This window comes from Bombus pascuorum, chromosome 14 (genome assembly GCF_905332965.1).
Source record: "Bombus pascuorum chromosome 14, iyBomPasc1.1, whole genome shotgun sequence".
In the NCBI taxonomy this organism is placed as follows: Eukaryota; Metazoa; Arthropoda; class Insecta; order Hymenoptera; family Apidae; genus Bombus; species Bombus pascuorum.
This window is the reverse complement of record NC_083501.1, coordinates 2,068,605-2,080,620: the sequence shown is the minus strand read 5'-3', so window position 1 is coordinate 2,080,620 and position 12,016 is coordinate 2,068,605. Positions and strand designations below refer to the sequence as shown.

The window sequence follows — 12,016 nt, the reverse complement described above, 5'->3', positions numbered from 1 at the left end:
AATTTACTTTTTTTTTTTTAATATTCTTCAGACATTTTATTAATATAATCTTCGAAATTTTTGTAATAACATTATAAATAAATTTGTAATATTTTTATTTTTTCTTTTTTCTGTAAATGTCTTTCTCGTAGTGCTCTCAAACGCATTCTTAACATATGACAGTTTCGTTTTGCTTTGGTATATAGATATTGTATTCTTTCTGCAGATGTTTGTGTACGCCTAAGAACATTTTCCTTTATACTTATTGGAGTTTTACAATTAATTTGTTAGTTACATGACTAATTATGTCAAGTTATATATTGTTTTAAAATATTTAAATATTTTATTAATATTAAATACTGATTTTTTAACTATGATATGATGTGACGACTGGCGGTGCAGTCGCGGGAATGAGCAATGAGCGGACGGACCAGGACGGATATAGTAGTTGGCTTAAGAAACAGGTGCTTACGTGCGCCGCGCCCTCTTCTGAGTGCAGGATGCAAGCTCTATTACTCTTTCGCCCTGTCTGTTGTCTGCCACCAGAAGTGGTCAGCCAGAACCAGTATCCAGAATAGAGAAGGAGCATTATACACATGTATGTATGTACCTATATACATAGTATGAGATAGTATGTACTGTATACATATATGTATATAGTATTGTTGTGTCTAGTGAATTAAACACCCGACTCTCCACGTGTTTTATGGTTATGTACATTTGAGAATAATATTGCTACCATTCATTAATTATTATTTATTAATTATAGAGAGCGTTCGTGTCATAAGTATGCCAAAAAAGAGACACGATAATTTAAGTGGGTGGAAACCACTGAAATTGGAAGGTTCTGTATTTGCTGGTAATGTTGAAGATTTGATTGGTATTGAGGAACTAACTGATTACAAATTAACAAAAGAAAATAACAAGACAAAGATTGTAATCCACAATGTGGAAACTAATAGCAAAGAAGTTAAGGTAACTTATAAATTATATTTTCCAATAATATTGCCATTTTAAATTAGTATGATAATATTTGTTATCATTAAAAGCAAAACTTTGGTATATTTGTGTATTTCATTATTTAATCTCTAGGTATCACCAAAGCGTAAACGTTCCCATATATGGGTAGAAAATGACGTAGTTGCTAATGAACCATTATTAAAAAAAACTAAGAAGACAAAATCTCCAAAAAAGAAGTTAGAAGGAAGAAATGCTAAAAAGATACCAAAATGTCTGTCTTCAAAAAATGGTTTAGATATTAATCCTAATAATAATAATCAATTTTCTAATGAATGCACCAAGGATAAAAATGATGTATATGACATTGATGCCCAACGATGGTATATGTTAGGTGTACCCGCTCCTATAATAAAAGCATTAAAAGACCAACAATTCCATGAACCAACTCCTATTCAAGCATTAACTTTGCCACCAGCAATATTGGGACATAGAGATATACTAGGTGCAGCTGAAACAGGCAGTGGAAAAACATTGGCGTTTGGAATTCCAATTATAAATGGTATTTTGGAATTAAAAAATAAGCAATCCCAACAGTCAGGCATGGAATTTGAGAAAGAAATAACTGGAATTAATAAGAACAATGGCTGGATTTGTTCTGAAAATAAAATAGTGGAAAATGATAATAGCTCATCTGAATCTGATTTTGAAGAACATATTGAAAGTCTTAATGAAAATGGTATAGGCTGTGTACGTGTAATTAATAATGTAAAAATGAGCAAAACACAGAATTATACGAAGCCACTGTATGCATTAATATTGACACCAACTCGTGAATTAGCTATTCAAATTAAAGATCACCTAACTAAAGCAATCAAATATACAGACATTAAAGTAACTATTTTGATAAGTACTACTAATTAGTAAATCTTGAGAATTATTTAAATACTCATTATATTAAGGACTGATATTATTTAGGTAGCTGTAGTATTAGGAGGAATGGCTGCAGTTAAACAAGAAAGAATATTAAGTAAAGGACCTGAGATTGTAATTGCAACACCTGGTAGATTATGGGAATTGATACAACAAGGTAATCCACATCTTAGTAAAGTGGATTCTATTAAGTAAGTTTTTTCCTCTTTATTAAATAGTTTCATAATTATCTGCAATGTTATGAAAATAATGTTACTTTATACATATTATGCAATATAAAATAGGTATTTGGCTATTGACGAAACAGATAGAATGTTAGAGAAGGGACATTTCCAAGAATTGCAACAACTACTGGAGAAAATAAATATGAATGAAAAAAAAGTGGAAGAAAGACAAACATTTGTATTTTCTGCTACATTAACTATGGTGCATGATATTCCAGAGTATTTGGAAAAGAAAAAAAGGAAGCATGCTAAAAGCAAGATACAAAAGCTTACATCTGCTCAAAAATTACAAAAGATTATGGAACTAGTAGGAATAAAGAACCCAAAAATTATTGATGTTACAAAAAAATCAGGTTGCAAACTTTTTTGTTAAGTATTTGAAAGATAATGAATTTAGCATAATATAACTAAAATTATTCATCAGGTACCGCAACTAATTTAACAGAATGTAGAATAGCATGTACAATAGACCATAAAGATTACTATCTTTATTACTTCCTAAAAAGATATGCTGGTAGAACATTGGTATTCTGTAATAGTATTGGTTGTGTAAAACGCTTAGCTACTCTTTTAGGGATACTTGATTGTAAACCTTTACCATTACATGCAAGTATGCAGCAGAGACAGCGATTAAAAAATTTAGAAAGGTAAATTTTCTTTAACACATATACAACTTTGAGATACATAATAAGATAAATCAGATTTCAGGCTGATGAAAACGGATTGTTAATAGCTACTGATGTAGCTGCAAGAGGTTTAGATATTCCGAATGTTGAGCATGTAATACATTATCAAGTTCCTAGAACAAGTGAGGTATGTGTCAATGGATATAAAGTAAATTAGCGTTAATTAAACGCAACATTATGGCGTAATATAGATGAAATAATCGCTTGCATCGCATTATAATATATCTGATGAAAATACAAGCTTTTCCCTTAATTTTATACTTGTAATTATTATTTAGAGTTATGTACACAGAAGTGGAAGGACAGCAAGAGCACAAAAAGATGGTATAACAGTTCTTATGATGGAACCATCTGAAAAGGAATATTATAGCAAATTGTGTAAAACACTTGGTCGTAGTAAGTGAATAAACTAAACAATGATATACTGTTTGATAATTTGAACTTTTAACATGAATACAATCTTTTTATATCTAGCGGAAGATTTACCTATGTTTCCTGTAATTGATAGATTGCTAATTGCAACTAAAGAGAGAGTTGAGATTGCTCGAGAAATTGATAAGTTGGAATTAAAATGTCGTAGAGATAATTCAAAACAAGGTTGGTTACGTAAAGCAGTTGAAGAAATGGATTTGGTTTTAGAGGAGGACGAAGAGTAAGATATAACTTAGTTAAAAGCATCAATAATGATTGTTACTATATGTTTTATTCTATGACAAAAACGATCTTATTTCTTAGAAATTTAGCAGCGGAAATGGAAGAAAAGGCAAGCCTAAAGCATCAGTTAAAAAAAAAGAAGCATCAATTGGCATTGCTTATGTCGAAAACGCTATTTCCAAAAGGATTTTCTGGAAAGTATCCTGATGTTAATATTGAGCTTAAATTAAATGATGACAATCAGAAAGCCATTGATATAATGAAAAAGGCTATAGAAGAAATTCCAAAGAAGAAGAAAGAGAGGAATAGCATGCCTCATATAAAAAGAAGTTCTTTTAAAACCAAGGTTCTAAGAAAAAAAAATAGAAATAAAGTATAATATGAATTATTTTATTAAAATAAAAGGGAATGAATTGTAAATAAAGATGTCATACACTTTTTTTTTCTCATATATTTGTTTTATTTTGTACATCTTATCTTTCTTGCAGTAAAACAAATTTAAGAAAAATTGGTCAGGTATTTTTCTGCACATATTACATCGCTTCGATTAATTTCTTTTCTTCTGAGAAAGAAGATGAGCTCTTTATTCTTAAAATTTTATTCGTTTTCGTTACTAGTGTTAGTACGTATGGCAAACATATGTACCTGCAATTATTACGATTTCTTGAATATTACATATTATTTTGTAGTGCTTTTTGTATAATATAATACAGTTTCAATTTCTAATGGTACGTTGATGAAAATAATCAACGGGTTCTCGATCATCAAACACAGCCGGTTAGCTTATAATAGTAAAATTCTTCATTTTCAGAATATCGTGTTGTAAATAACTTCGTCTTCCGTGCTGATAATCGAATCAATTTGATTGTTCGTTACCATAGAGTTTGCGTATCTACTGTCATCGCCAATCTTGTTTGGCAGAGCTGTGGACGAATCACGGCCTTTAACAATAATTTTGATCCTAGCCATCACATGACTTCCGGGACACTTCTCGACTTGCGCAGCCGCATTCTCACAAATTTCTGCATAAATGTCATCAGCTTTGGTCCTGGTTAACTTGGGAAGGGATGGCACTGGTGTAAGACTATCTCTAACACGAGAATAATTGGGTTGTAATTCAACATTTGCCGGCATTTCTAAAACACTGGTGGACGCTGATCTTTGTACAGGTTGCTTGGAAGAGTTCGAATGACTCGGATGGGAGGTAGTTTCTGGCTCCAAACTGGAGTAACGCTCTTGACACCTCATCGCAATTTCTGGTTTCACTGCAAACGTAAACGAAGCCGATTTTTTTGCAGGGTTTCTGCTACGACCACCTTGGGCGAATTTTGAAATTCGATCTAGAAATCCATTCCGACAATTTTGTCTAGTTTGACTTTTCTCCCTAACGGTGCTCTTCTTCAACTGTTCCAGTCCGTCTTTCAAGCTTTGTAGAATTGGCTTCGTTTCCGGTTTCGGCTTGATTTTCTTCAAATGCATCTCTTTAAGATTTTCACCGACTGGATGCAGTTTCAGAGGTGCCACTCTTGGTTCCGTTGCACGATCTCCGACAGCCCGGCTAAAGTGGAAGAACAGGTTAAGCCACATAGAATATATATTTACAAATGTTTTGCATCCTTTGAATATCGCGGTAATACGGGACGTTGTACGGTATATTATTTTCTAACAGTGATTGCATATATTGTATTTTTACCTATCAGTACATATACGTGCGCACATTGTACATGAAATCGATCTTTGCCTGATACATCGGTCTAGAAACAATTGATTTATGAAAAATTGATATTGCGATCTATGAATAAAATAAAATATGAAGTTAATTACATTACAATAAAAAAATTCACTAAGCAGGTATACATTAATGATCGTCCATAATTAATATTCTGCTTGAGTCTTTGACCAATTAATTAAATTGCAAACTAGGTTCAAACAACGGAAATAGCAATATCATAAATCAAATTGTGCGAACATGACACATTTATATTCTGTGTTAACATATATTTATTCTTTGAATAATTCAAATAATTTTATATTTGATTAATTAATAATGAGATTGTGCTTAATTTCTCGTGCATCTGATTGTTAGCAGTTTGAAAAAATAATGCACCATAAACATGCATAGTATAAATAATTGACAAGCAATGTAAAATTAATTTACCTGCAGGCAGATAATAATCGTTGCATTTTCGGCGATGCCAAAAGTCTAGCTTCTGACGGATAACCTAGTCGAGCTCTTCTTACTCTTGGCGCTCCATTTCCGGTTACAACTAATTCGAGCATCTCAGGATTGTGAACTGGTCTTTCCGGTACGATGCATCCTAAAACAATTGGCCCTCGAGTCGAACTTTCTAGTTGCATTAAACCACCATATTCCCTTGGCAATGGTACAGGTAGTGGACCGGCTATCAAACGGACCTGAAAATGGCAAAATCTTTAAGTATGTAATTCAGTAACAAGCGGCAATGGTAAGACGAATTTAATTTTAATATCATTATTAATTTATTGGTCTTTATATTAATATTAATGGTATTGTTTGTGTTATAGTACTTACTCGCTGATTATTTATATACTTATATATTTTTAATAAGTTTACAAATTTCTGTAAATATTCAAATATACAAGATCTCATGGCAGATACGGGGGACAAAACATTATCAAAGGAAAGCAACGATAGAAAGAAACACGAATAGAAGAAAACAATGGAATAAACTTACCCTGAGAGGCAATGGTCTTCTCGCAAGGTGATGCACTTTGTATAATACTGCATCGCTTCCGGTATCGATACTTCCATTCTGACATATAGCATAAAATTCGCCTCTTGCGGATAAGGGAGCAAACACTTCCCGACCGTGTGGATCCAAACACTGAGCGTACTGATCCTTTTCGGAAGAGCTGCCGGAAATTCCGAAGGAAACCGTACTACATTTCCTTGTGTCTTGAAAAACAGCTATTAATCGTAGAATTTCCCCAGCTCTGATCGTGGTTTTCGTGTAGTGAGCTCGTAAATTGCCATTTTCTGCAAATAAATAAAGAACTTTTAATTACAAAGTTTTTGGTACTTGAGAAATATTACAGAGACGAAATTGAGATACATGAAAAGTACAAAATCATTAATTTAATGCGAATAAAAGGAAATATGGAAATGTAAGTGCAAAATAAAACTATAGAAATAATAAAAGAAATAATTTTTACGATGGTTAGTGATTCGACATGGTGTTATATACATAAGTCTTACAATGCTCTTTTGATTGCAGAAAATTTTTGTTGTTAGGGATTATCAATAACAATATGAATAATTAAATAATATATAATAATAACCATAGTAATTCAATGTAATGTAATTTACGAGTAATAATGATTAATGTTAGTGTATATAATATGTATATACATGTCAGTATTATTATAAAAAGCAATAGTTCATAAAAATAAGCATATAGATAATACATATTTCTATATTATATTGTAAAATATAGTTTTATTTCATGCCAAAAGACATTGTATTTAATTATACATATGTACATCTTTTATTCATCAATGAATTTTATATATTTAACTAAATTAAAGTAGTGAACGAATATTTCTTTTCTAATACATTCATTTTATATATCCACCTCTTAAATGTATTTACTTTTTTTCTATGAAATATGGTGTGTTTATTGCTGAATTCGTCGATTCAAACCTGCTCGACTTACCGCCGTGTTGACATCCCCACCACTACGAAACATGTAAGACGAAGTTGCCGCGCGGAGTGATATTCAGATCTCAACAATTGTCGTGTTAAGACGTATTAATTTATTTCGCGTGATTTATTATGCGTATTATTCTCATTTACATATTCTGCTATTTTGTCGTCTTCCTATGCTACTTCAGGTTTGTCTAATTAACACACGTTCATTTATTAATATTATTGAATATTATTACAATATGAAATAACCTCTTACGCGTTCTTTTTTCAGGCGTGAGCAAGACCATCATCCCTCTTTTCTAATCCAGTGGAGTTTCTTCAAAAACCAGTAAAGTAAGTTCATTATCTCAATAATTAATTGAAACCGGCGATACATATGAAAGATTATTGAATTTGTTTTGAGAAGTACTATCAGAGGTACTAACGTTAAAAATATTTTTGACCTACCTATTAATTTTCGATGACAATATAATTTCTTGTTTAATAGAAAATATAACATAGTACCTCTTAGAATTAATGTCAACAATTTTAAGTGTATAACAAAGACAGAGACTTTAATGCTTACACGGTATGCCTCTTATATCACTGCTTTGCGTATTTCCGCCGTTGCATACACACGCACACACACATACATATATATGTATTCTATTTACCGCATTTAACTTTCTGCTACCGTTTGGAACGTATAATTTGCTCATTTCCCATATTTCTCTTTTTACCAGATCAGGGTACGAACATTGATATTTATATGCATTTAGGTCAAGAACGTTGCTGCTTGTCATTACGATATTACATTCATGTGTGTTATTATTTCTTTTTTTTTTCTCCTTTCTCTGTGTTTTTCTTTCTTTGCCTTCTCTGCCACTTTTTTGTACGCTATTGATTCACTTTACTCTCTTCGTTCGCGTTTAACTTCTTTCTTTCTGTACTAAGATTATCTTCTATTTTCTTTTCCCTTCACACTACATTTTATATCCTGTTAGACTCTGAATCTTTTGCTCTTTTGTAATAAATATTTAATAGACTTTTTTACGTTTTCAACGTATTTAACACTCTTATCGCTATTTTCTTCGTTTCTTCCTTTCCCATTTTGGTACTCTCGCTTCACATCCTTAATTAAATTTCCAAAGAGATACTAATGAACGGATACGAATGCGACATTCCAAGTAGTTAATTTATGCACCGTACAATTAATGAGTTAAAGAACGATGCGTATGTGTAATAGAAGAACGAATTTAGAGCTTAGTACGTATTTCATATTCACAATATTTTCACTTACCCATTTTCGAGTGGGTCAGAATATATGCCCTTAAAGGTGCAGCCAAAAGAAACGCTGGTACCCCTGCTCGTACTAAGGAATCGACTCTTCTGTAGACTCTTGCACTACCCGTTGTATTGTTGCCAGATATCACAGAAAACCATCCTGAAATTGAGGAGAATGGAAGTTCATTTTTGTACGTATTTGTATAGTTGTGAAAATAATAAATCTTACATTCGTTGTCTTTCGACAAAACTATCTTATACTTGATCATATTCGTTTGAAAAAACTGAAAATTGCAAAGAGAATTGCAAGGGGAATGTCGTCAGACCGTATACTTCCTATGATAATATTTCAGGGGAGAGGTTTGTGTAGAAGCATTAGGCGTGTAGGATAATACTTTCTACGATTGAATGCAAATTTCACTGCTCAATTGCTTCGAGAGTAATGATATTCAGACACGGGAACGACCATTGATGATTGTTCTTAATGTGCCAATGTAATTTATTAATAAGAGAACTGACATTTACGTTTCATTATTCTTGGATATTTTTCCCATACGCTTGCAGATTAATTCTTCTATGTCTTATAAAGATACCAAACTTTGATATTTTCCTTTGTATTTCACTTTAATATTCAGATGGCTTAAATCGTAGGTCTTCTATCGTTACCATAAAAAATGTTTCGAGGCTGAGTGGCAGAACTTTTTTGCTTGGAAAAATTTGTTAAATATATCGTCCACCAGGCTGCATTATGAATAATGGATGATGCAGCGGGTAGCAATAATGTCAGTAATGAAATAGTAGACTAAATTAGTTTCTACAAAGTAGAGGAATCATCCTACTCTGCAACATATATTTTACATAAAATTATCGAGTCAAAGTAACTGCAAATTGTGAACGAATATTCAAATAATTATGGATAAAAACTAGGAGTATTGATAAAAATGACACGAGAAAATTAGAAATTGTACACAACGTGTGTACAAAATCATAGGTACGTTCATTTTATTCATTCAATGGAACAAAGTATTTAGAGAGGGTTTATTTCTTTTAAAGTTAGCAGATTTTTTTCGATATTCGTTTTTTTCGTATAATAGTTAGATGAAACAGAAATGTGTAAAACGTAGAGAATCAGCATTTACGTACATGCGCGATAAAAGCTTTATCCAAGATTTATGAAGATTATGCTAATGAAATGGGACAATCTGGCTCGGTGATGCTGCTTAAATTACGAGCGTATAATTTCAAGTACAAAGAGAATGTTGAAGTAAATATGGATGTAAATAATATTCTGATAAATGGATGTGAATAAATGGAAACGTAACAATTTTCGATAGAACTAAATTAAGGAGATATTAATATTTTATTGATAATGACAGAGTTTGCAAAATGTATATCCATAACGACACGTTAACTATCGATATTGTAAACAACGTTGAACGTACTATTTCCTCGGTTTTAATTATATTTCTTATTAGACAAATTTTCTTCGTTCTCTCTGCATCGTACAATTGCTCCAATTTTTACAACGAAAAGCATTGACAAAATAAGATAGTCAGGATCCATTTGAGTATCTTTGCAAGTATACGTGTAACGATGATTGCAAATGGAAGCAAAGTAGTACGCTGATCGAACAAGCTTAATCCGTGGAGTTACACGAGTCGAACGTTTTCCATGTACTTGTACGGGCAAGTATGTATTACATACTGGCGGGACACAAAGTGTCTGGCAAAAATTGAGTTTTCACGTTATGTTTAGCGGTGGTCGGTACGTTGTTGCCTGCTTGGGCTGATATATTCGCGCAGCTGATCCGGCCCATAAATCAGGCAGGGCATTTTCAGATATCGCCCTGGACGAACAGATTTACGTTCGGGTTTGGCGCGCGTAAAAACGGCCGGCCGTATTAGCAGTCGTTTCGTACGAGTACTCAATTACCCTGCCTCTTACAAAGTCGTGCGTGGACAGTATAAGTTACGGGACACTAAACAAAATATCTTGCAGCTCACCGTTTCGTGACGTTAACGGGCTTTGTTTCGCAGTATATTACGTGCAAGTAATTCGCGCGTTATATCGGTCGAACGAAAGGACGCCATCGCCATGGAGGCACTGAATTATATTACACCCTCATGCGCGCGGGCACGCTCTTCTTCGGTTCGCGATAGCGCGCGAACGTGTAGCAGACGAGGATTTCTACTACCCTGTCGCTGTATACCGAACTGTGCACGGGTATAAAACGGCTCCGGTGTACTGTACGATGGGTAAGGAGAAACGTGAGAAGAAATATAACAAGACGCTTTTAAATTATAGTTAACCGCGTTGGTGAATACGGTGTGTGGCCTCGTATCATCCGCTAACCGATATGCGTTATGCATATAAAATTATCTCGCGTTGTTATTACAGCCGCTGCGAGTTACGCCGGCCATTCGGCTAATTATGATACAATTTAACCGAACCTAAAATGTTGCTAGAGAGATCGCTGTCTTTTGATTTCTGCCGGCGTTCAACTTGGGGGAAAGGAATCGATGCGCGCGCGCGCGCTTCTGCTGGGCAATTAGCGAATGCCTCGCGTAATTTCCAATGGAACACGCCGGAAACCGTTCGGTTTTCTTCTAGCTATAATTGGTCGCATTCCTTGGTGCTGCACTTACGAGAGCCGCCGACCACGGAATGTGACAGATTATTGCGTTTTCTTTTCATTTATTCTTTGGGACAATACACTTTTTTCTAACTTTTTTTCTACTACGAACTGACGTGCTAAAGTTTTAAGCTAACCTAACCCTCGTCGCATTTGCATAGAAAGGTATTTTGAATAGAGAGAAGACATCCTGCGAAGTTCGTGAATCGTTCGTGTGATCGACGTAATAGAATCCTTCGTTCTTAAAACAGGCGTAGAGATACATATTTAACAAACGGTTAGCCAGACCGATGGGTATACGTTCTATTTAAGTGATTTGAATCGTGAAAGAGGTATTTAATATCGCGTATAATATTGGCTTTCGTAATGCGCTCGCAATTGATGTTTATAGCTTGTAAAGTAAGGCCGCGGAAACCAATAATTAGCAAGAATATGGCATACAATCAGACTTATGGATGTACATATTTATACATAGTGTTAATTATCTTTGTGGAAATACATAATATTTTATAGTATCTATAAAAGTAGATACCCACACATATATGCAACGATCGTTTGGACAGGGGGGAGCAGTAACGGAACGCAAAACAATTTTATTCCTAAAGTAATAAACATTTTTCCCCGTTTACTCGATGCATCGTCGAAGTAACTTGGGTTTGCGTGTTTCTTCACCGCGTTTCTTCCTTGTTGGGCAGGATTGTTTTCCCGTGACTGTGACTCGATTGCGACCGTTCCTTCTCTTCAGGCCTTTTACCTGATGCTGAGCACCGTTCGTTTTGTTTCTCGTTTCGATTTGTCCCCTTGGCTGATCTAGGAATCGACCGCAACGATCCGACAAAGAAACGAAATATCGACTGCCCTTCCTGGTATTGCCGCGGTCCACGGCATTATCCGTGTTTTGCCTCGTTTTCTCCGTCTTGGCGCAAGATCGAAGTTGCCGTTATGTCATTCGTAACGGGCTTCCATGCTACGTCTTCGGGAACTGGTGCTCGCGCGACGTTAG

The 12,016-nt window shown here is 34.1% G+C and overlaps 2 protein-coding genes and 2 long non-coding RNA genes across 5 annotated transcripts in view; 2 read left to right on the top strand and 2 right to left on the bottom strand.

Moving 5' to 3' along the window:
- Positions 1-74: 74 nt before the first annotated feature.
- Positions 75-448, bottom strand: LOC132914286 (uncharacterized). Its single transcript, XR_009659552.1, has 2 exons — positions 275-448; positions 75-240 (listed from the first exon to the last, which is right to left on the bottom strand). It is a non-coding gene; the product is annotated as an uncharacterized LOC132914286 (long non-coding RNA).
- A 76-nt stretch (positions 449-524) lies between these two features.
- On the top strand, positions 525-3,873 carry LOC132914248 (ATP-dependent RNA helicase DDX24). Of its 2 annotated transcripts, none has more exons than XM_060973197.1 (9): positions 525-954; positions 1,072-1,830; positions 1,915-2,060; positions 2,154-2,446; positions 2,668-2,740; positions 2,795-2,906; positions 3,058-3,175; positions 3,254-3,431; positions 3,515-3,873. In XM_060973197.1, the coding sequence occupies exons 1-9, from the start codon at positions 769-771 to the stop codon at positions 3,810-3,812; spliced, it is 2,163 nt and encodes a 720-aa protein (XP_060829180.1). In that variant the 5' UTR covers positions 525-768; the 3' UTR covers positions 3,813-3,873. The 2 variants fall into 2 exon arrangements, with proteins under 2 accessions (XP_060829180.1, XP_060829179.1); XM_060973196.1 differs by having other exon boundaries at positions 526-954; positions 2,518-2,740.
- The window catches only part of LOC132914255 (uncharacterized), a 24,817-nt gene continuing 16,603 nt past the window's right edge, over positions 3,803-12,016 (bottom strand). Inside the window, exons 2-5 of the mRNA XM_060973208.1 lie at positions 8,398-8,541; positions 6,148-6,449; positions 5,592-5,848; positions 3,803-4,991 (exon numbers count right to left, since the gene is read on the bottom strand). Of these exons, the coding sequence (XP_060829191.1) occupies positions 4,241-4,991; positions 5,592-5,848; positions 6,148-6,449; positions 8,398-8,541 (1,454 nt within the window). The 3' untranslated portion in view covers positions 3,803-4,240. The remainder of the gene's footprint in view (positions 4,992-5,591; positions 5,849-6,147; positions 6,450-8,397; positions 8,542-12,016) is intronic.
- The window catches only part of LOC132914287 (uncharacterized), a 111,044-nt gene continuing 106,204 nt past the window's right edge, over positions 7,177-12,016 (top strand). The window contains exons 1-2 of the long non-coding RNA XR_009659553.1: positions 7,177-7,303; positions 7,390-7,451. This is a non-coding gene — a long non-coding RNA (uncharacterized LOC132914287). The remainder of the gene's footprint in view (positions 7,304-7,389; positions 7,452-12,016) is intronic.

Coding starts and splice junctions, on each gene's coding strand:
- LOC132914248 (XM_060973196.1), top strand. CDS start 769: ATGCCAAAAAAGAGACACGATAATTTAAGTGGGTGGAAACCACTGAAA. Junction 955..1,071: donor CTAATAGCAAAGAAGTTAAG/GTAACTTATAAA, acceptor TTTAATCTCTAG/GTATCACCAAAGCGTAAACG. Junction 2,447..2,517: donor TGATGTTACAAAAAAATCAG/GTTGCAAACTTT, acceptor ATTATTCATCAG/GTACCGCAACTAATTTAACA.